The sequence below is a fragment of the Neomonachus schauinslandi genome, chromosome 6 (genome assembly GCF_002201575.2).
Source record: "Neomonachus schauinslandi chromosome 6, ASM220157v2, whole genome shotgun sequence".
Taxonomy (NCBI): domain Eukaryota; kingdom Metazoa; phylum Chordata; class Mammalia; order Carnivora; family Phocidae; genus Neomonachus; species Neomonachus schauinslandi.
In genome coordinates, this window is record NC_058408.1 from 111,842,308 (window position 1) to 111,867,267 (window position 24,960).

A 24,960-nucleotide genomic window follows, 5' to 3' on the forward strand; every position below is an offset into this window, starting at 1 on the left:
GTAGAACAGGACATTAAAACAGATATTATAAATAGTATAAACACACACCATATGTTCAAGAACATAGAGGAAAGTACGTACATGATAGGGAGAAAAAGAAAAGATGCAATTTGAATCTCTACAAATAAAATATGCAATGTCTGTGATGAAAATTACTCTAGATGAAATCAACAGCAGATTAGAAGAAAAATAAATGAACCTGAAAGTATCAAAACAAAAAGTCCCCAAATGAATCATTCACAAAGGGGAAAAAAAGATTGGGAAAAATCAACAGGGTATTAGTGAGCAGGGGAACAATTTCAAGCAACCTAATATACATGTCATTTAAGTCCATGAAAGAAGGACAGAAAAAATATTGGAAGAAATAATGGTCAAACAATTTCTAAATTTGATGGCATCCACACCCAAGCACACAATCAGAGAGAAAAAGAAAAATTGTAAAAGCAATCAGAGGAAAAAGATCCAATGTGCAGAGAAAACTAAAGATAAGAATGACAGCTGATCTCCCATCAGGAACAAGGTGAATCATAAGTCAGTAAAATGACATCTCTAAGGAATGAAAAACAAAAGGTGGAGAATTTATCAGAAGCATATCAGAACTATAAGAAACTTAGACGTAATGGACAACTTCCTTGAAAGATGCAAACTATCAAACTTCCCTTGGGGGGGGGAGATAAGCTAAATATCCTTATTTGTACTAAAGAAGCTGGATTTGTTGTTAAAAATCTTCCCATCATGGAGATGGGTGGGTAGGTAGGGAAACTTCCAGGGTCAGATATCTTCACATATGTTTAAGGAAGATATATCAATTCTACACAAATTCTTTCAGAAAGCTGAAGAGAAAGAAACACATTTTAATTCCAGGAGGTCAGTATTAACCTGATAACGAAACCAGACAAAGGGTTTACAAGATAAGAAAACTACAAACTAACATCCCTCATGAACATAGATACAAAACTTCCTTAAAATATCTTAGCTAATACTTTAGCTAAGTGTAAATTCAACAACTCAAAACAAAACAAAACAAAACCCAGCAACATCATGATCAAGTGGGATTCATCTCAGGACTGTAAGGTTGGTTTCACACTTGAAAATGAATGAATTTAGTACTCCATATCAACAGAATACAAAAAAGAAAAACCATGTGAATATACCAATAAATACATTAAAAATTTTGACAAAATCCAATTTCTAATTGTATTAAAAACCCTTAGTAGCCAAGAATAAAAGAAAACTTCCTCAACCTGACTAAGAGTATCAATGATCAACCTATATGTAACATCATAAATAATGGTAGGAAGATGAATGGATTCCCCTAAAATCAGGAAAAAAGCAAAGATGTACACTCTTATTACTTCTATTCAACACTGCACTGGAGGTTCTAGCCATTGCAATAGGGCAATAAAAAGAAATCAAAGAGATCTGAATTAGAAAGGGAGTACAACTGTCTTTATTCACATATAACATAATATTGTCTGTAGAGCAAATCTCAGTAAATCTACAAATAAAGCCACTAGAACTAATATGTAAGTTTAGCAAGGTTGTGAGATACAAGGTCAATATTCAAAAATCATTTGTATTTTCTACACATTGGCAACAAACAACTGTAAACTTAAATTGAAAAAGCAGCACTAGGGGGAGGAGCAAGATGACAGAAGAGTAGGAGACCTAAATTTCATCTGGTCCCAGGAATTCAGCTAGATGGGGATAAAACCATTCTGAACACCTACGAACTCAACAGGAGATCGAAGAAAAGAATAGCAACAACTCGCTGAACAGAAAAGCGACCACTTTCTGGAAGGTAGGACGTGCGGAGAAGTGAATCTGAGGCGATATTCGGGTGGATAGACGGTGGGGGAGGGAGCCTCCATCAGCCGCTACCAGCAAGTGATAGAGCAGTGGAGCACAAAATCAGAACTTTTAGAAGTCTGCTCCGCTGAGGGACGTCGCTCCAGTGGTTAAGCGGGGGCTGGAACCCTTGTGGGACAGTGTGGTATCAGGACCCTTGGGGTCACAGAAAGGCCAGGGGTGCCTGAGAGGGGCAGAGCTCCCAGGTATCAGAGTGGGGAAGCCGGCTGCAGAGACAGAGCTGAGGAGCGGGCTCTCAGATCAGGGTTGCCATAAACCGTGATCCGTGGCACATTCGGGCCACTGCTCTTCCAGCAGGAACCCAACAAGCAGCAGATCCGGGGAGACTCCCTTTCCTCCCCCGGGGAGGAGCAGCGTGGGAGCACACTGCAGGGATCTGCTGAGTTTGGAGACTCCACACGGGGTCAGGTGCCAGAGACAGAAATGCTCGGTCACAGGCCGGGTGAGCACGGAGTGCAGCCAGAGACTGGGGAGACAGGAGCGACTGACTGCTTTTCTCTGGGGGCGCACTGAGGAGTGGGGCCCCGAGTTCTGGCTCCTCTGGGGTGGAGATTGGGAGGCTGCCATTTTCACTTTCACCCTCCAAAGCTGTACAGAAAGTTTGCAGGGAACAAAAGCTCCTGAGAGCAAACCCGAGCAGATTACTTAGCCCGGACCCGGCAAGGGTGGAGCAATTCTGCTTCCAGCAAAGATATTTGGGAACCACGGCAACAGGCCCCTCCCCGAGAAGATCAGCAAGAACAGCCAACCAAGACCAAGTTTACTGATCAATGAGAACAACAGAACTCCAGCGCTAGAGGAATACTGCACATAGAATTCATGGCTTTTTTCCCCATGATTCTTTAGTCTTTCAAAGTTAATTTTTTTAACTGTATTTTTTTTCAATTTTTCGTTTTCCCTTTTTCAACCAACATCTTATCAATCCCTTTTTTAAAAAATCTTTTATTTTTCATTTTTAGAGTCATATTCTATCCCTTCATAGTAGTTAACCTTATTTTTGGTGTATATATATATATATATAAGTTGTTCTCTCTTTAAAATTTTGGGATACAGTTTCTTCTAACAGACCAAAATATACCCTAAATCCCTAATGTATGGCTTTGTTCTAGTCTCGTGCCTGAACACATTCTCTCCCTTTTTTTTTTAAATCCTCTTCTTTCTTTTTTCAACCAACTTCTTATCAATTCCTTTTATAAAATCTTTTATAATTTTCATCTTTACAGTCATATTCCATCCCTTCATTGTATTTACCCTTATTTTTGTACATATATAAGTTTTTCATTCTTTAAAATTTTGGGAGGCACTTTCTTCTAACAGACCAAAATACGCCCAAAATCTAGTGTGTGGCACTGATCTATGCACCAGCCTGATCATATTTGATCATATTCTGTTATTGTTTTGTTTTGTTTTCTTTGTGTTTGTGTGTTTTTATCTTTTTCTTTTTCCCTTTTTTCTTTCTTTCACTTTCTTTTCCCCCGATTTCAGGTCTCTTCTGATTTGTTTAGTGTAAATTTTCTGGGGACATTGTTACCCTGTTAGCATTTTGTTCTCTCATTCATCTATTCTCCTCTGGACAAAATGACAACACGGAAAAAATCACCTCAAAAAAAAAAGAACAAGAGGCAGTACCAACTGCCAGGGACCTAATCAATATGGACATTAGTAAGATGTCCAGTTCTAGAGTTCAGAATGATGATTTTAAAGATACTACCTGGGCTTAAAAAAGGATGGAAGATATTAGAGAAACCCTTTCTGGAGAAATAAAAACTAAAATCTAACCATGTCGAAATCAAAAAGGCTATTAATGAGGTGCAAACAAAAATGGAGGCTCTAACTGCTAGGATAAATGAGGCAGAAGAGAGAATTAGTGATATACAAGACCAAATGATGGAAAATAAAGAAGCTGAGAAAAAGAGAGATAAACAATTACTGGATCACGAGGGCAGAATTTGAGAGGTAAGTGATACCATAAGATGAAACAATATTAGAATTATTGGGATCCAAAAAGAAGAAAGAGAGAGGGGCAGAAGGTATATTGGAGCAAATTATAGCAGAGAATTTCCCTAATTTGGGGAAGGAAACAGGCATCAAAATCCAGGAGGCACAGAGAACACCCCTAAAAATCAATAAAAATAGGTCAACACCCTGACATCTAATAGTAAAACTTACGAGTCTCAAAGACAAAGAGAAAATCCTGAAAGCAGCTCAGGAGAAGAGATCTGTAAGCTACAATGGTAGAAACATTAGATTAGCAACAGACCTATCCACAGAGACCTGGAAGGCCAGAAAGGACTGGCATGATATATTCAGAGCACTAAACGAGAAAAATATGCAGCCAAGAATACTATATCCTGCTAGGCTGTCACTGAAAACAGAAGGAGAGATAAAAAGCTTCCAAGACAAACAAAAACTAAAGGAATTTGCAAACACGAAACCAGCCCTACAAGAAATCTTGAAAGGGGTCCTCTAAGCAAAGAGAGAGCCTAAAAGTAACATAGACCAGAAAGGAACACAGACAATATACAGTAACAGTCACCTTACAGGTAATACAATGGCACTAAATTCATATCTTTCAATAGTTACCCTGAATGTAAATGGGCTAAATGCCCCAATCAAAAGACACAGGCTATCAGATTGGATAAAAAAACAAGACCCATCGATATGCTATCTGCAAGAGACTCATTTTAGGGCCAAAGACACCCCCAGATTGAAAGTGAGGGGGTGGAAAACCATTCACCATGCTAATGGACACCAAAAGAAAGCTGGGGTGGCAATCCTTATATCAGACAAATTCAATTTTTTTTAATTTTTTTATTCTTATGTTAATCCCCATACATTACATCATTAGTTTTTGATGTAGTGTTCCATGATTCATTGTTTGTGCATAACACTCAGTGCTCCATGCAGAATGTGCCCTCCTCAATACCCACCACCAGGCTAACCATCCTCCCGCCCCCCTCCCCTCTAGAACCCTCAGTTTGTTTTTCAGAGTCCATCGTCTCTCGTGGTTCGTCTATCTCTCCGATTTCCCCTGCTTCATTCTTCCCCTCCTGCTACCTTCTTCTTTTTTTTTTTTCTTAACATATATTGCATTATTTGTTTCAGAGGTACAGATCTGAGATTCAACAGTCTTACACAATTCACAGCGCTCACCATAGCACATAACCTCCCCAATGTCTCTCACCCAGCCACCCCATCCCTCTCACCCCACCCCCCACTCCAGCAACCCTCAGTTTGTTTCCTCGATTAAGAATTCCTCATATCAGTGAGGTCATATGATACATGTCTTTCTGTTTGACTTATTTCGCTCAACATAATACCCTCCAGTTCCATCCACATCGTTGCAAATGGCAAGATCTCATTCCTTTTGATGGCTGCATAATATTCCATTGTATATATATATACCACATCTTCTTTATCCATTCATCTATCGATGGACATCTCAGACAAATTAGATTTTAAACCAAAGACTGTAATAAGAGATGAGGAAGGACACTATATCATACTTAAAGGGTCTATACAACAAGAGGATCTAACAATTGTAAATATCTATGCCTCTAATATAGGAGCAGCCAATTATATAAGCCAATTAATAACAAAAGCAAAGAAACACATTGACAACAATACAATAATAGTGGGAGACTTTAACAGCCCCCTCACTGAAATGGACAGATCATCTAAGCAAAAGATCAACAAGGAAATAAAGACTTTAAATGACACACTGGACCAAATGGACTTCACAGATCTATTCAGAACATTCCATCCCAAAACAACAGAATACACATTCTTCTCTAGTGCCCATGGAACATTCTCCAGAATAGATCACATCCTAGGTCATAAATCAGGTCTCAACTGGTACCAAAAGATTGGGATCATTCCCTGCCTATTTTCAGACCACAATGCTTGAAACTAGAACTCAATCAGAAGAGGAAAGTTGGAAAGAACTCAAGTACATGGAGGCTAAAGAGCATCCTACTTAAGAATGAATGGGTCAACCAGGAAATTAAAAAACAATTTAAAAAATTCATGGAAACCAATGAAAATGAAAACACAACTGTTCAAAATCTTTGGGATATAGCAAAGGCAGCCCTAAGAGGAAAGTATATAGCAATACAAGCCTTTCTCAAGAAACAAGAAAGGTCTCAAATACACAACCTAACCCTACACCTAAAGGAGCTGGAGAAAGAACAGCAAATAAAGCCTAAACCCAACAGGAGAAGAGAAATAATAAAGATCAGAGCAGAAATCAATGAAATAGAAACTAAAAGAACTGTAGAACAGATCAACGAAACTAGGAGCTGGTTCTTTCAAAGACAAACACCTGGCCAGACTTATCAAAAAGAAAAGAGAAATGACCTAAATAAATAAAATCATGAATGAAAGAGGAGAAATCACAACCAACACCAAAGAAATACAAACAACTAGAACATATTATGAGCAACTATATGCCAGCAAATTAGACAATCTGGAAGAAATGGATGCATTCCTAGAGATGTATCAACTACCAAAACTGAACCAGGAACAAACAAAAAACCTGAACAGACCTATAACCACTAAGGAAATTGAAACAGTCATCAAAAATCTCCCAGCAAACAAAAGCCCAAGGCCAGGTGGCTTCCCAGGGGAATTCTACCAAACATTTCAAGAAGAATTTGTACCTATTCTTCTGAAACTGTTCCAAAAAATAGAAATGGAAGGAAAACTTCCAAACTCGTTTTATGAGGCCACCATTACCTTGATCCCAAAACCAGACAAAGACCCCATCAAAAGGAGAATTACAGACCAATATCCCTGATGAACATGGATGCAAAAATTCTCACCAAAATACTAGCCAATAGGATCCAACAATACATTAAAAGGATTATTCACCACGACCAAGTGGGATTTATTCCTGGGCTGCGAGGTTGGTTCAACATCTGCAAATCAATCAATGTGATACAATACATTAATAAAAGAAAGAACAAGAACCATATGATCCTCTCAATAGATGCAGAAAAAGCATTTGACAAACTACAGCATCCTTTCTTGATCAAAACTCTTCAGAGTATAGGCATAAAGGGTATATGCCTCAATATCATAAAAGCCATCTATGAAAAACCCACAGTGAATATCATTCTCAATGGGGAAAACCTGAGAGCTTTCCCCTAAGGTCAGGAACACGGCAGGGATGTCCACTATCACCACTGCTATTCAACATAGTATTAGAAGTCCCGGCCACAACAATCAGACAACAAAAAGAAATAAAAGGCAACCAAATCAGCAAAGAAGAAGTCAAACTCTCACTCTTTGCAGATGATATGATACTTTATGTGGAAAACCCCAAAGACTCCACCCCAAAACTGCTAAAACTCATACAGGAATTCAGCAAAGTGGCAGGATATAAAATCAATGCACAGAAATCAGTGGCATTCCTATACACCAACAAGACAGAAGAAAGAGAAATTAAGGAGTCAATCCCATTTACTATTGCACCCAAAACCATAAGATACCTAGGAATAAATCTAACCAAAGAGGCAAAGGATCTGTATTCAGAAAACTATAAAATACTCATGAAAGAAATTGAGGAAGACACAAAGAAATGGAAAAACGTTCCATGTTCATGGATTGGAAGAACAAATGTTGTGAAGATGTCAATGCTACCTAGAGCAATCTTCACAGTCAATACAATCGCTATCAAAATACCAACCACTTTTTTCAAAGAAATGGAACAAACAATCCTAAAATTTGTATGGAACCAGAAAAGACCCCGAATAGCCAGAGGAATGTTGAAAAAGAAAAGCAAAGCTGGCGGCATCACAATTCCGGACTTCCAGCTCTATTACAAAGTTGTCATCATCAAGACAGTATGGTACTGGCACAAAAACAGACACATAGATCAATGGAACAGAATAGAGAGCCCAGAAATGGACCCTCAACTCTATGGTCAACTAATCTTTGACAAAGCAGGAAAGAATGTCCAATGGAAAAAAAGACAGTCTCTTCAACAAATGGTGTTGGGAAAATTGGACGGCCACATGCAGAAGAATGAAACTGGACCATTTCCTTACACCACACACAAAAATAGACTCAAAATGGTTGAAAGACCTAAACGTGAGACAGAAGTCCATCAAAATCCTAAAGGAGAACACAGGCAGCAACCTCTTCCACCTCAGCTGCAGCAACTTCTTCCTAGAAAGATAGCCAAAGGCAAAGGAAGCAAGGGCAAAAATGAACTATTTGGACTTCATCAAGATAAAAAGCTTTTGCACAGCAAAAGAAACAGTCAACAAAACCAAAAGACAACTGACAGAATGGGAGAAGATATTTGCAAATGACATATCAGATAAAGGGCTACTATTCAAAATCTATAAAGAACTTCTGAAACTCAACACCCAAAGAACAAATGATCCAATCAAGAAATGGGCAGAAGACATGAACAGACATTTTTCCAAAGAAGACATACAAATGGCCAACAGACACATGGGAAAGTGCTCAATATCGCTCGGCATCAGGGAAATCCAAATCAAAACCTCAATGAGATACCACCTCACACCAGTCAGAATGGCTAAAATTAACAAGTCAGGAAACGACAGATGTTGGCGGGGATGTGGAGAAAGGGGAACCCTCCTACACTGTTGGTGGGAATGCAAGCTGGTGCAGCCACTCTGGAAAACAGTATGCAGGTTCCTCAAAAAGTTGAAAATAGAACTACCATACGACCCAGCAATTGCACTACTGGGTATTTACCCCAAAGATACAAATGTAGGGATCCGAAGGGGTACATGCACCCCGATGTTTATAGCGGCAATGTCCACAATAGCCAAACTGTGGAAAGAGCCAAGATGTCCATTGACAGATTGGATAAAGAAGATGTGGTATACATATACAATGGAATATTATGCAGCCATCAAAAGGAATGAGATCTTGCCATTTGCAACGACGTGGATGGAACTGGAGGGTATTATGCTGAGCAAAATAGGTCAGTCAGAGAAAGACATGTATCATATGACCTGACTAATACAAGGAATTCTTAATCTCAGGAAACAAACTGAGGGTTGCTGGAGTGTTGGGGGGTGGGAGGGATGGGGTGGCTGGGTGATAGACATTGGGGAGGGTTTGTGCTATGGTGAGTGTTGTGAATTGTGAAAGACTGTTGAATTACAGACCTGTACCTCTGAAACAAAGAATACATTATATGTTTAAAAAAAAAAAAAGAAGATAGCAGGAAGGGAAGAATGAAGGGGGGGGAATCGGAGGGGGAGATGAACCATGAGAGACTATGGACTCTGAGAAACAAATTTAGGGTTCCAGAGGGGAGGGGGTGGGGGGATGAGTTAGCCTGGTGATGGGTATTAAAGAGGGCACGTTCTGCATGGAGCACTGGGTGTTATACGTAAACAATGAATCATGGAACACTACATCAAAAACTAATGATGTAATGTATGGTGATTAACATAATAATAAAAAAATAATAAATATTAAAAATAAATGAATAAATTTCCCCCAGTGAACAAAAAAAAAAGAAAGAAAGAAAAAGCAGCACTATTTACCATTGTATCAAAAATATTAGAAATGTAGGGATGAGGGCGCCTGGGTGGCTCAGTTGGTTAAGCGACTGCCTTCGGCTCAGGTCATGATCCTGGAGTCCCTGGATCGAGTCCCGCATCGGGCTCCCTGCTTAGCGGGGGGTCTGCTTCTCCCTCTCCCGCTCCCCCCTCTTGTGCTCTCTCTCTCTCTCACTCTCTCTCTCAAATAAATAAATTTTAAAAATCTTTAAAAAAAAAAAAGAAAGAAATGTAGGGATGAACTTAACAAGACCTATTCATTTAACACTGCAGAACATTGCTGAAAATAATTAAGGAGGATATACATAAATGGAAAGATACGCCTTATTCATGGATCAGAAGACTCAATATTGTGAAGCTCTCAATTCTACCTCAGATTATCTCTAGATTCAATAAAAATGATATTAAAATCCTAGCAGGCCTTCTTCTAAAATGTATATGGAAATGCAGGGCCAGAACTAAGCTGAGGTGCTTGCACAAGCTTGAGGGTGAGTTCCCTCTTAAATTTTGTGCCTTAGGTGCCTTGCTTGACTCATCCCAGTCCCAGCCCTATGAAAATGTGAAGGATGTAGAAGGGCAAAGGCAAATTTTTAAAGAAGGAAAAGGTAGAAAACTTTCTCCACTTGATTTCAAGACTAACCAGAAAGCTACAGTTATAAAGACAGTGTGGCACTGGTGTGAAGACAGACATATAGGTCAATGAAACAGAAGAAAGAATCTAGGAATAGATCCAAACATTGAAGGCCAATTGATATTCGACAAATGATCCAAAGGGGAAAGAAGATTATTTTCAACAAATGGTGCTGGAACAATTAAATATTCATGCACAGAAATAAATCAAAATAAAGCAAAAATTAGCCTCAATCCTTACCTCACACCATATACAAAAATTAATCATCAATCTATGTAACAACATGAATGCATCTCAAAATTATGCTGAGTGAAAAAAGCTACACAAAAGACAAGTATGTACTGTATGATTCCATTAATATAAAGTCCTAGAAAATGCAAAGTAATATACACTGACAGAAAACGGACCAGAGATTACCTGGGATTGGGTGGAGAGAGAGAAACTGGTTACATGGGGACATGAAAAATCTTTTGTGGGTAATAGAAAGGTGTATTATTATGCCTGTGGTGATAGTTTCACAAGTGTATATGTCAAAACTCCAAACCAGGGCGCCTGGGTGGCTCAGTCGGTTAAGTGTCTGCCTTCGGCTCAGGTCATGATCCCAGTGTCCTGGGATCAAGTCCTGTATCGGGCTCCCTGCTCAGTGGGGAGCCTGCTTCTCCCTCTGCTTGCTGCCCCCCTGCTTGTACTCTCTCTCTCTCTCTCTGTCAAATAAATAAATAAAATCTTAAAAAAAAAACCCTCCAAATCATAACCCATCAAATTGTACAGTATTTTTCATGTCAATTATGCTTTATATTAATATTTTAATATTCTCACCCACAAGCAGGCTATAAACAACAACAACCACAACAACAACAACAACCAGAAGAGTCAAAATTGAGGGAAAGAGGATTTAGTGAGGAACATTTCTTTGAGGGGTAGGAGAACATGGATATGATTCCCCTCCCCATAAGAGAAAGGAGGGTGCAAAAAAAAAAAAGAGAGAGAAAGGAGGGTGCCTGCTCCCTCACTGCAAGTCTTCTTGGAGGGGCTTCCCTGGGGCCATTGATGAATCCCACAAAACAGAGCCAGGGCCTTACACAAGATTCTCTGGGTCACATCATAAAAACTACTTTATGTGCCTTCTATGGGCCCATTGACACTGGGTCCTTCTATTGGATACAAATTAGAGAAAGTTTCAGCAATTTTTTGTGTATTATCTAAGGTTAATAGAAAATTCTATGTCACTTTAAGCTGTAAAACCCAGTATTGATTCAGGAATTAAAATGATCTAATCCAATATAAGAATTGGAAGATATATTTCTTTGGTGCAGAAATGTTGACCCTTAAAAGACATAAATGAACATGTATCTCCCTTTAAGATAGGAATGGGCTGGCCACATTGAACAAGATCAATATGAGCTTGGGGCGCCTGGGTGGCACTTAACCAAGGGTGGCACCTTGATTAAGCGTCCAACTATTGGATTCAGCTCAGGTCACGGTCTCGTGGTTGTGGGATCAAGCCCCACATTGGGCTGTGCCAGTGTGGAATCAGCTCAGATTCTCTCTCCCTCTCCCTCTCATTCACTCTCTCTCTCAAATAAATAAATAAATAAAATCTTTAAAAAAAATCAATGTGAACTTAAAATTCCAACTTGTCTTTATTTGGTTGTGATACCTTAGACCTTTCCTGACCCTCAAGTTTGTAATCTTGACTCCAGTGTTAGTAATATCTCTCTCAGAAGGTCATTGTAAGGATCCAGTCACATGACAAAAGATGAATACATCTGCACAAAGGACATAAGCAACTAAGTCACGAAATTAGAAACAGGTATGATAAAAAAAATAAATGTTCAAAGTGTTTGGCTTGACTAATAAGCAAAGAAATACAAATTAGCACAATGCAGTGAGCCTTTTTATCCATAATATTGGTAAAGAAGAAAAATGATTATATTCATGTTCACAAGACACATGAGTGGGATGAGACAGAGCACTCTGATAAAAGGGGCTCAGGCTCCTTGAGAGTTCCCATACTTTGAAACAATATTTTTGCCATCACTAGGAATCAGAAACACATCAGATCCAGGTAGAAGTATGTCAATTGCAGCATTATTTATAACAGCATTAACTAACCTAAGTTTCCAAAAATGGAGAAGATTTGCATAAATTATGATTCCTCCAAATCACAGACTACTACAAGACCATTAAATATTATTCCAAATGCTAGCTATTGACATGATACAATGTGAATTATACATTATTAATTGAAAGCAGGATACAAAGTCGAACATAACAGAGAAACCTCAATTTGGCAAAATAAACTACATATATAAGGCTATTGGAAAGGATAATTCATTAGTATATTAATCTATCTTTTGTTTTACTATTGTAGAAGAATCAGAAAAAAACAGAGCAATTTTCCACTGCTTTCCTTCTATCCCTGTCTCTCTCTCCCTACCATGCATGTGCTCACATACACACACAGAAGCAAGCCACACTCTGTGCTCTAGGAAGTTTGTGCTCTTGTTTCTCCCAAGATATTTTCCTTCAACAAATATGTGAACTTGCAATGATGTTGGCTGGAAGCTTTTGTGGCTTAGAGGATGGGAGTGGTCAAATTGGCTTGAGCCCGGAAGCTTCACGTTGAGATGGAAAGGAGACAGAAGAGGGGTTTGTGGGTCTACCCATCCCCTGATACACATTAATCCAAGGTAGGGTGTCAGAGAGGAGTAGCTGGTAGTCATTTTTTGTTTTTTGAAGATAAAAAAAAAAACCTTTTATTGAGGTATAACTTAAATTGTGCAAATCTCAAGTGTACAGCTCCATGACTTTTTTTTTAATTTTTTTATTCTTATGTTAATCCCCATACATTACATCATTAGTTTTAGATGTAGTGTTCCATGATTCATTGTTTGTGCATAACACCCAGTGCTCCATGCAGAATGTGCCCTCCTCAATACCCATCACCAGGCTAACCCATCCTCCCACCCCCTTCCCCTCTAGAACCCTCAGTTTGTTTTTCAGAGTCCATCATCTCTCATGGTTCGTCTACCCCTCCGATTTCCCCCCCTTCATTCTTCCCCTCCTGGTAGCTGGTAGTCATTTAAGAAGGTTGAGCCCAATGCGTGGGGTCTTTCAGGCACAGAAAGGGGGAAAAAATCACCATGCCCAGGCTTGAGACCCAAAGTGTGTTGGAACTTCCTGAGTATCTATCTACAGAGATTTTCCATGATTGATCCTGACAGTGCAAAATCCAGGGACCTTTGCACAACCTTTGTAAGGGCAAGGAGGAAGATATCCTGTTACAAATGGGTTCAAATTCTTGATTTGAAATTCCTCGCTTTGAATGGGTTCTCAAATTGCTTTCAAAATCCCTTTAAATGGGATTTCATGGCTAAATATCATTTGTTTTGAAATAATGTCTATAAAGCATCCAAAGCAGGGCCTGGCACTCAGTAGGTACTCAAATGTAACTTTCCCTGCTTTTGAAGGCAACCACTGGGCTCACTGTTCTTGCAATGCCCCAGAGCAAACAAGCAGAGATCTAAGGGTAGGGAGGAGGTCATTGGGACCCCCACTGGCCTCACAAGGTGGGCTCTTCAGCAATTCTTGCCCAGGAGCCCCACACTGCACCTGACCAGGGAGGGGCGCCGGGCACCACAGTGGCAGCCCCTGACTCCTCAGCCCCTCATCACCTCTGCAGCCAAGCCAGTCTGCAAGGCTGCAGGAAACTGCATCCTAGTTCTGATCACTGACAAGTAAAGGGTTTCTTCACTCCCCTTTCTGAAGTTGTACAATATTCATTTGGGATGCTTCAACCACCTCTAAGAGACGGCCCAAGTGCACAGAACATCCTCTGGTTTGAGACAGTGGGAAAAATAACCAAAGCCAAGCCCCTGGTCTCTATGAGCCCTCAAACATTATTTAAGACACTTCACAAGAAGTTTTGGTGGTCTGAATTGTCTCCGGCCTCCACCTCTGCTTCCACGCTCCAGTTTTGAGAGCATGCTCCTCGGGAGCCCCGCCAGGGGCCTGCGAGCCCCGCATGCTGAGCACAGGCAGCAGCTCTTTGTGTGCACGCATGTGCGCACGTGTTTACTTCTCGCCTCTCCATGCGTTACATGGTGATTACCCAGCCTGGCAAAGGAGGTGTAATAACAGGGTAGAAGGCACAGATAATAGGATCTTTCTGGCACAAGTAGTGAGTTCATCGGAATCCATCAGAACCCATTTGTGGGAAAAGCAATGGATAGGAATGCACAAGGGTAAACACTAACCTTTAGTTTTCAGATACATTTGCTACATGTGGTAATTAAAGCTATTTTTAAAACTCCCTAAGTGTCAGCACTCCCTTTCCCAAGCAACCTTCTGTCAAAACTCGGCAAAATGACAATATACTTGTTTGGGACAGTTGGCTCACATCTAAAACATGGAGTCTGATTCCACGTCAATGGTAAAAATCTGGCTGAGTTGTTCTGTCTGCAGGGAGCTTGAACTTGGTTGCAAATTGCAGAGGATCTAGAGTGGCCCCTACAAGCATTGCCTAGCTGCTATACGTTAGTGATCCACAAGCACATGTTTCTCACGCATGATACCATAAACTGAGGGTGAGGAGCATATCTCGCAAATGTGCATGAGCATCCCCAGTGCCTCACAGGTGTTCAGTACATGTATGATAAATGAATTATAGATTGTCAAGAATTGCAAATCCTGGTAGGGAGACAGGACATGGGGGAAGAAGCTAAGGACCACTGAAGAATCACAGCCTGAGTTCTCTGGGGTGTCGGAAAAAAGAAAGGTATGGAAGAAATTCATAGGTTTTGCAAGGTGAGGGTAGAGTAATTTGGGCTGAGGCTTAAAGGATGCATAGGAGTTTGAAAGGGAGAACTAGGGCCCCAGCAACCCCAACACACAGAAATATTACAATTCAGGTTCACCTCAATGATGAGTCAAACCATGTCTCCATCCCCTGGCACTCCTCATAAAGACGTGCACTGACCTGTTACATATTTCCTTGATTAAATTCCGAAGATGAACTTTTCCACAGGACATTAGTGATTCATTAAGAGGAACTATCCCTTCAAGAGTGCTTGCTATATGCCAGACCCCTGTGATGGGTCACTTCAGGTGAGTTTTCTCATTTAATCTTCACACCTGTCCTAAGAGGTAGCTATAGGGAACCCTATTGAGCAGATGAAGAAAACAAGGTTCAAGGAAGGAAGTAGAACAGTTTGCCTGCCCAGAGTCAAAGAATTATCCATGGTGACTGATCTAAAACACAGTGGTACATCATTGCTCTCTAATATTGTCCCAAACCCATCTGTGCAGCTCCAAGTACCCTTCCCATGGGACTTTGAAAAGGGCCAAAATATGATGTCATACAATGACAATTCCCTCATATATCTGTCACTATAAGTGTTAAATTTCACAGATTCCTTTTGGGCTGAGAAAGGAAAATAGATACATTCTGAGTGGAGAGTGGAAGTACATTTCTAGTAAATATGGTTTGCTCCCTTCAGATACTACTCATGTGACATGTATTAGCTTAATCATGTGGGCTTTTGTAGGGGACTTTCATCATTTCCACAGAAGGTCTAAGAAAACAAGGTAGTAATATGTAAAATCACCTAAAGGGAAGAACTCTAATAATAAATAATAAACGTTTTATAATAAGACTTTCCATAACAACAATATCACCACTTTCAAATGATGAAAACATTCGAATATTACTGGTATTCAGTCATGTAGTCATGTATTTAGTGTTTAGTTAGTGCTAAGTATGAAGGGGAAAGGTAAGAGAGAGGCAGCATGGCAGAGGGTATATATTTCTTAAATTTGGAGTCACCCACACCTAAGTTCAAATCCTGACTCTGCCACTTCCTAAGCGACATTGAAAAGTCAATCCATCTCTTTGAGCCTCTGTTTCCTTATCTGTAAAATGGAATAATAAATGTTGAAGTACCTGGGGACTTGGTCCTCCAACTCCAACCCACCTTTAACCCCCTATGTCATCACATCTTCATGACAGCAGCACTCGACATCAGTGGTCTCTCCCTCCCCCTAGAAATGGTTTCTTCAGGGGCACCTGGGTGGCACAGTCGGTTAAGCCTCCAACTCTTGATTTCAGCTCAGGTCATGATCTCAGGGTCGTGAGATCAAGCCCCACGTTGGGCTCCATGCTCAGTGCAGGGTCTGCTTGAGATTCTCTCTCCCTCTCCCTCTACCCCTCCTGCTTGTGCTCTCTCTCTCTTTCTCAAACAAAGAAAATCTTTTTAAAAAAAGGAAGGAAGGAAGGGAGGGAGGGAGGGAGGGTTTCTTCATTTAGCTTCCAGGTAAAGAAACCATACCTACTAATCATATCAATACTCACATTAAATGAATTTATGTAAGCACTGCAATTAAAAGGCCGAGTGTTATAATAGATAAAATAGTAAGATCCAAGTATGAATGGCCTTCAAGAAACATGCTGTATTTTAAACACAAAGAAACAAGTAGGTTAAAAGTAAAAGAATGGAAAAAGATATATTAGGCTAACACTAGTCAAAATAAATCTGTAATAGCTGCAGTAACATCAAATTATATTTCAGAGTGGAGAACATTTCAGAGCAGAAGGATAAAGAAGGTCATTTTGTAATGATAACAGATCAATTAATCAACAAGACATAAAATCCTAAACATTTATGCCTCTTGTAACAAAGCTTCAAAATACATTAAGCAACAATGGATAAAACTGCAAGGAGAAACAGGCAAATTCACAATTAAAGTTGAATATTTTGATACTCCTCTCTCAATAATTGATAGAACAAATAGACAAAAAATCATCAAGGATACAAAAGACATAAACAACCCTACCAACTAAATTGCCCTAACTGACATTTATAGAACATTTCACATAACAACAATAGATAACAGATCTTTTTCAAGTGCACATAAAAAAGACATTTATCAAGAAAGACAATATACTAGACTATCAAATAAGTCTCAATAAACTTTAAAAGATGCAAGTAATAGAAACTATGTTCTCTGACAACAATGAAACTGAATTAAAAATCAATAAGAGAAAGATCCTTTAAAAATCCCCAAATATTTAGAAACTAAATAACATACTTCTAAACAACCCATGGGCCAAAGAAGAAATCAAAAGGTAATACAGAAAATATTTTAAGCTGAATAACAATGAAAACACAACATAGCAAAATTTGGGGGATGCCATTAAATCACTTGAGGGGAAGTTAATAGCACTAAAGAAAAAGTCCTCAAATCGATGATCTCAGCTTCCCCACCCTAAGAAAAATATAGATATAGATGACAAGTAGATGCATGAAAAGATGCTCAGTATCATTAGTCCTTAGGGCAATTAAAATTACAATCATAATGACGTACCATTACACACCAGTCCAATGGCTAATATCAAAAGCCTGATCAAACCAACTACTTAACACAATGTGGGGCAATTGGAATTCTCACACAACTTGAAAGTTTCTTAAAAAGTTAAACATACATCTACCATATGGCCCAGCAATTCCACTTGTAAATATGTACCCAAGAAAAATGAAAGCATCTGTCCATACAAAGGCTTGTACATGAACATCCATAACAGCCTTATTTGTAATCACTAAAAATCTAGAACAACCCCAGTGTCCATCGATGAGCAAAGAGATAGTCAAATTGTGATGCATCCATACATGCAGATACCCCTCATCAATTTAAAAAAAAAAAGAGCTACTGGTATACATTGCAAAATGGGTGAATCTCAAAATAATTATCTGGATGGAAATAGCCACAGCAAAACAGAAAAAAAGAGTACATACTGTACGATTCCATTAATGTAAAACTCTAGAAAATATGAATAATCTATGGTGCCAGAAACAGATCAGTAATTGCCTGGAGAGTGGGAGAAGATGGGGCTGGGGGTGGGATTACCGAGGGGCACAAGAATACTTTTTGGGTCATTGACACGTTCACTGTCTTCCTTGTTGTCACAGTTCATAGGTGCACTCATATGTCAAACGTCAACTGTACATTAAATATGTGCATTTATTGTATGTGAATGAAGCCTCAATAAAGCTGTAAAGTTTTAAGTAAAAAAAAAAAATAGATGAAGAGCATGATGCTCAAAACACAGTGCCTGGATCTGCAATGTCTGATAAATGGTGACTCCTATTCTCTGCTCCGGATTTCCAGCTGGGGCTACAGAGGTGGGTAGGACGTGGTCCCTGTCCTCCAGGGCTCCTCAGTGGGGCTGAGGAGACAAACAAGCAGCTCAATTACAACAAACATAATTGGTTTGGAGTGTTACTAAATTAAATTTGTAGACAGTAAATGGTACAGGGACTTAATATCCAAACAGAATTGGAGTCTTCAAAATGAAAGGAAGGAAAAAAAATAAATCTTTTCCTGACCTCTCTCTGTGTCCCAAATAGAGATTTCTTAAAGCTATTTGATTCCGCATTCATATCATGGTCTTTTTTCTTGTTTTCTTCAGTTAGTGCATTAGCATTTCTTTCCCCCACATTATTCATGTGTAGCCTAATCTCATTTTCCTGTGCTTTAACTCAGTGTGCGTTTGGGGGTAGGGAAGACATTCATTCTTCTGGACCGTTGACAGAAATCCCCTCTGGGCCAGGCCAAGCTCTGCACCTGGAGGATACTCGCACAGTCAGTGATGGTGGCAAACCAGTAAAAGCAATAAGGTGGGGGCTGAGGCCTGAGGGGCAACAACACAAGGGCATTCTGGGCAAAGGCTGGCTGAAGAGGTCCAGACATTGGGACAACCCTGCACGTGGGGTGGTGGCGGCCATCTCTTAGGATACACTCAGAGCAGCTCTGCATGACACGAGGTGGCAGGAACAAAGACCAGGGAGGGCTCCTGAGGTTAGCTCCTGAACAACCTCATGAGTCATGTGGAGGAATGAACTCGATCCTGCGGGCCCTGACACTCTACCACCTTCCGATGACCTATTCAAGCGCAGAGGGGAGCACATGACGAGAAAAAGCGCAGAGCGTGTTTGGACCAAATGCCTATGTGGCAGTGCGCACAGCCTCACCCTCGGAAAGCACGGCCTGCCTCCAAGACCGAACATGCCTGCAGGAGACACCTGTTCCTCACTCTTCACCTCGAACTTAGCCACCCTCTTTGATCACAGAAGCCTTTTTCCACAAAGCACCTACAAATTAGCAGAGCATATGTTCCCAAATGCAATTTGGAGACTGCTGTAGGAAGCCCGCCAGCATTTCTCCCTGCCCTTCTCCCTGGCTGCTCTGCTGTTGGCTAATGGCCTGGACCGGGGCTGAGGGGAGCATGCATGCGCCTCAGAGGAAGAGCCTGTGCCCCCATGGGACTCGCAAGCACAGGGAAAGGGGGTGCAGGGAATAGGGGTGCTGACAGCTGTGGCTCACAGAGCAGGATGATGGCTTTCTGAGTCTGTGAAGGATTGGGATGGTTATAAATGCTCTTCTCCCGCGTGTAGCCAGTTAGACAAGCAGGGGCAAGATGAGAAGCAGGAGGTAGACCAGCAGCAGGAGCCTTAACACAGCACATCTGGTGTGTGAGTCCCTCGTGCTGGGAACTCTAGGAAGCCTCACAGAAAGGAGGTCCACTTATAGGCTGCTCAGGGAGTCAGGCACATGCACCAAGCCCCCAACATACCATAGCTGGGCCAAGGAGGGCACGACAATAGGAGAATGAATAATGGGGAGATCCAAGAAGACCTTCTGGCAAAGGAGAGGTTTAGCAGACCCCTGCAGGAAAGGTAAGTCCTTGGCAATCAGCGATTCAGGAAGAGCATGCCAGGTAGAAAGGGAAATCCTGGCAAAGGCCAGAGCCAGGACAGGAAAATAAATATAGGAAACAAGTCACTCATCTGCTTGCAGGGATGAGCCACGGGAGAGTGAGCAGAAGCGTAAGAAGTAAATGAAGGCACATAGGTGTGGTCAGGGTCATCCTGGACGGGTTCTGAGGCAGGGCCCACGATGTTGGCTTTTCTCCACTGAATAGGGAGCCAAGCAGAAGATGCCAAGGGGGCACTGGCTCCTGGGACTGGAACACTGAGAACCAGATTTGGGGGGATGATGAGTTCAAGTGGCCCCTCCATCCCTGAGCCTCGAGTTTAATTGTTGCCTTTGTCTTTCTTCGAAGGCCTCCTGGGAAATGCTCTTCAAAGGAACGTGCTCTACCCTAAGTATATTGACCTGCCCTCAACCAAACCTTTCTAAGAACCTACTCTTTGCATGGGGCACCTGGGTATTCAGTGACAAGCTGAATTCTGACCGTGTCTTCAAGGGACTCATGACCTAGTGGCCACCTTGATTAGTGGTTCACTCTGCTTTCCACAAGTTCATTCAAATCTCCACCCTCCTCCAAGCTAACATATAATTTAACCAATCAATGAAAATATAGTTTATACCCAAAAGCACAACTTCTTGCCAGTGTCCCCACAGTCAAACCTGGAGACCTGCAGAAACTAGACACTGTCAGTGAGGCTCATATACTCGCAAGCCTTTCTCTGCATCCAATTTTCCCTTCTCCAAGTGAAACAGACCTCAAATATATAACACCAATATTCACCAGTGAAGGGGTAGATATATTAAGAAAACCACCCCATTAAGAAAAAAAAAAAAAAAACAAAAGCCTGTGCCTTTGAATGTTTATCTTGAATCCAGGAAAACACATTAAGCAAGTCAGATACAGAGGGAGAAACTGGAGGAAAGAGTCTGTGAGGAATGAGAGAAGCAGGGGCTGAGCTGGGGACCACAAGGTAGGCTTCCCCGGGGAAAGATGTGGGACAAAGAAGCACAAACCTGAGCCTGTCAGACAAACTGAACTTCCTCCAGAGAAGTGGGGAGCAGCTCAGGAAATGAGAAGATGGGGCCCCAGTAGAGTTGTTGAATTCTGGAGACCATGTTGGAACCACCAAATGCCTTCCCCTGCTTCTCTTCTTCCCGCCTTATTTTATCTATCATGTATGACGAACAGAAAAGCAACTGGGAACTTTGTCTGTGGCTCTGTATTTAGATAGAGCCTAGAATGATATAACTATCATGAGAAAAACAAGACTTTTGTTTCCACTGGGGCTAGACTGTAACAGGAAACAGCAGTTCTGAATATGGCTGGATCCCAAGGGTAAGTCTACATGCAATTAAGAGAACATCTTGTTCATTAATCAGAGGCCACACTGAGGTCTAAGGGTCCAAGCTTTATAGGAGGACCTACCTTCAGATCGTAGACTTCAAGAACATCCATGAGCTGACACAAAAGCCAAGAGTATCTCCATCAATGTGCATACCTGAGCCCTACTTACTGGCCTTACAGAATCAGACCCTGCCATAGGTTAAGGATCTTTGTCAGGGCCACATGCATGATGATGTCCTTTGGCAGAAAGGGCTTTGGAGTCAGACAGTCTCCATACAGAGTCCCAAATGCACCATTTAATAATTGTATGACCTTGGGCAAATGACTTAACCTCTTTAGCCTGCCATTTCCCATCCATAAAATGGGGATGATAATAACTGTCATACAGAGTTGCCACTGAGGACAAAGGGTGGTGCCAAATATAAAATGCCCCGACAAGTGCCTGGCACGTAATGGGCGATCAAGATATAGTAGGTGATACCCTTCATTCTCAAGAGGAAGAGCCTCCCCATAGAAAAGGAAGCCAAGAAGTAGGGGAGGTCACTTCACGGGAGTCACAAAGCCATCCTCTTGGGTGAAGCTGTTCCAGTGTGGCTGACAGCCGTGTCCACACCTGGCCCTTCCTGGTGACCCTTCCTGGGGTCCAGCTGCCCCAGCAATGCCCTTGGGGGCACTTCACCACTAGCCCATGCTGAAGTTACCCCCAGCCCTAAAGAAGGAATCAGGAGGGACAGAGGGCCCTGGAGTGGGTCAGAGGCAGGGGAGGAAAAAAGATACAGGGCAGAAACATAAAAACAGAGCCCTTTTTGACGGCAGGCAACAGAGAAACACTGGGTATCCAGTTTGGCGGAGTCACCATAAAACTGAAGCCAGGCCAGACATTTGCCTTAAGAGGCACATGGAAGGCAACCCTTCTCTGGAACAAAGGAAACCAGACTTTGAGAAACCTGGAGAGAAGCTGATGAAGCCCAGAGGATCAAAACTTCCCAAGGACCCAGGAGCACTCCACCAGACTCTGAAGAATAGGGTGGTGGCCATCATGTCTCTCTTAGTTAGCAGCACAACCATCCACAACCCGAGGTAAATGGACAGTTACCTTGCATGTCTCCAACTGGCCTGGGAAGAGCTAATAAGATGTGAATTTATGGAGGAAAGCCATGAAAAGTGGGCCTTGCAAGAGTTACTATCTGATACTACCTGCACTATTAAAAGAAGCCACCCAAAACTCTTTCAGCCATAGAGCACTGAGCTGATGAAGAAACACACATCATAAAAGAATAAATTACCTACATAATAAACCTTGCATCTTCTCGAATGAGGCCATTAGAAATTGATCAGTTAATTTAGGAGCAGCTGAGGGCCGAAGCCCTGATGAAAGGCGCACCAGGAACCGCCTTCTAGAATCAGCTCTGTTAACAGCATGCTGGGGTCCCATAGGCTGCCCTGGTGATGTTTCCTGAATAGGCGTGTGGGCAGAGGGGATTCTTCCAGAAAGCCAGGGCATGTGGCTACAGGCCACTCCCATGTCACATCCGCAGCGTGGAGGCGGCCAGGCCCAGGCACATGGCACTGGTGAAGAACAGACCAGGCCACCGTGAAAACTCAGTGTTCCCCTTCCTTCCAGGGCCCAAGGCAGTGGGATGGCCTGTCATGGGAGATGCTTTCCATCTACCCCCTTTAAATGGCTACACTGATTCCTGCCCCCACCAGCTGCACATGGGTGTGTGCACACACAGACGCACTCACACGCATGTCCATATACGCGCTCACACACAGGCTGACACACATCTTCTCACATACACTCTCACACGTGTGCACTCTTCTACATACGCACACTCACACAGCTAAGTAACACACACACCTGCAACCTCCTGCTGCACAAAATTCATCCTCCACCATCCCCTCCTCATTCCTCTGCCTCACCCCCTCTGCACCCCGTTTTCTAACCTGCACTAATCTCTCCAGCCCCTGACCCCTGACTGGCTGCCTCCCCTCACTCTGCACATCCTATGCCGGACACTCCTTCCCTTGGACTTCGGCCTTCTTCATGTACTCCAATCTCAATTCTTCCACTGGTTCCCCCCTGCTCCAGGTGAGCATCTTGGCAGGTCAGGTCCAACTCTCTGAACCCCTGTGTTGCATTGTGGAGCCCTGGAATTCACTCCAGCACCCCAGGTCAGAATTGGGCCCCACAGCATCCCCCTGAGCTTTCCCAAGGGGCGGGGGGCTTGGTGCAGGCTGCACCCCTCGGCATTCTGGGGCTCTTACCTCATTCACAAAGACCCAGTGGCTGTCCTTGGAAGCCAGGTTGGTCTCCACAGCCTGCAGAGAGAAAAAGAAAACAAACATGAATGGAAGCAAGCCAGAAGCTGGCAGACATGCAGAATGATTGCCGAGATGGGGTTTGATAAACATTGCTCTTGGAGATTTTTTTCTTCACAAAACATGCCATCCCCCAGGGTCAGCTCTGGACGCCTTAGCTATAAGATGCATCATTTGAACACTGATTTGTTCAAATATCTGATTTCCTGCTGTTCTTCCAAGCTCTCATGCACCAGCCCTGAGCAAGTTGGCAGCTCCTGTTCCTGCAGGCATCACAGGGCCACCACAGGTGGGGGTCTTCCTCCCTTCTCCTGGAGAACACCTTTCTGGAGGAGAGCTTAGGGGGATGATTCTCATGACTGCCAGAGACTAGAGCATCAGGAATCTGGAACAAGGGATGTATGGCATCTCGTCCAGCCATGCTGAACGACACCTGGGAGGACAGCAGCTCCCAGCTGGGGCTCTGAACTGCCTTCAGTTCTAAAGAACCCACAAAGGGCCCATAGAACCGGCTCTTTCTTGTTTCTGGGCAGTGACCCCACCCCAGCATTCTCTCTTATAGCACTTTGTTCTATTTCTTGATAGCACTTGCTATTTCTGTGCTTGAATAATTAGCAGCTTATCTATTTCGTATCATCTACCTCCTTCACCAAGTTGGGGTCTCCACATTCTTGGGTGGTCACCGTTGTGTCCCAGAACCTTACACTATAACCAGCACAAAGCGTTTAATATATGAATGAAGATTGCTGCCGAATACATGAAGGAAGCGTAAGAGGGCAAGGCAGATAGGACCCCGCTCCTTATTTTGTTTCTCATATCCTTTATGGGTGCTTTTACCCTCCTTTAACTGGAAAGCCAACAGATTGAAAGGAGAGAAGGAACTGATCATCGTCAAGCATGTCCCGTAAGAACTCTCCCAGTTAGCATGTGTCAAGTACTTGAACCTGGAGAGAGCTATCAGATTGTCGTCCTCTTTGTGTGTGTGTGTATTTTTGTGATCTAATTTTTATCACTCTTTTTATTTGCAAAACTACAGAAAAATAAAAATGTTCAAAATCATCCCATAACCCTGCCCCATTTTTTTAAATGTGCTAAAGTGGTGAAAATGCCCCATTTGTCCCTCCACATTCATCCTCCAGAGTACACATCAGACAGATGTTTCTATTAAACTGGAATCATGAAATACATATCAGGTTACAACTGTCATTTTTTTTTTTTTTTACTTATCAGTGTATCAAGAATATCTTTCCTCCTCAGTACACAGAGATCTGACTCATTCTTCTTAACCATGAGGCAGAGAGGGGTAAAGAGCCTGCCTGCACCAGCGACCCAGCCATATGTGGGAACTCGACCATTGCACTGTCGGTGCGCAGGTTACTGTTAGAACTTCACCCACACAGAGAATGGATCAGTTTGCTAGCCAACACAACAAGCATGTGGAAAGAGAGCCTGTGGGAGTGCCCCAGCCAGCTCCAGCAGCC

At 42.1% G+C, this 24,960-nt stretch overlaps 1 protein-coding gene across 1 annotated transcript in view; it reads right to left on the bottom strand.

Annotated features, from left to right (window-relative positions):
* Positions 1-24,960, bottom strand: part of GRID1 (glutamate ionotropic receptor delta type subunit 1) — a 697,236-nt gene that overhangs the window by 239,683 nt on the left and 432,593 nt on the right. Inside the window, exon 5 of the mRNA XM_044916514.1 lies at positions 23,426-23,479. Coding sequence (XP_044772449.1) covers positions 23,426-23,479 — 54 coding nt within the window. The remainder of the gene's footprint in view (positions 1-23,425; positions 23,480-24,960) is intronic.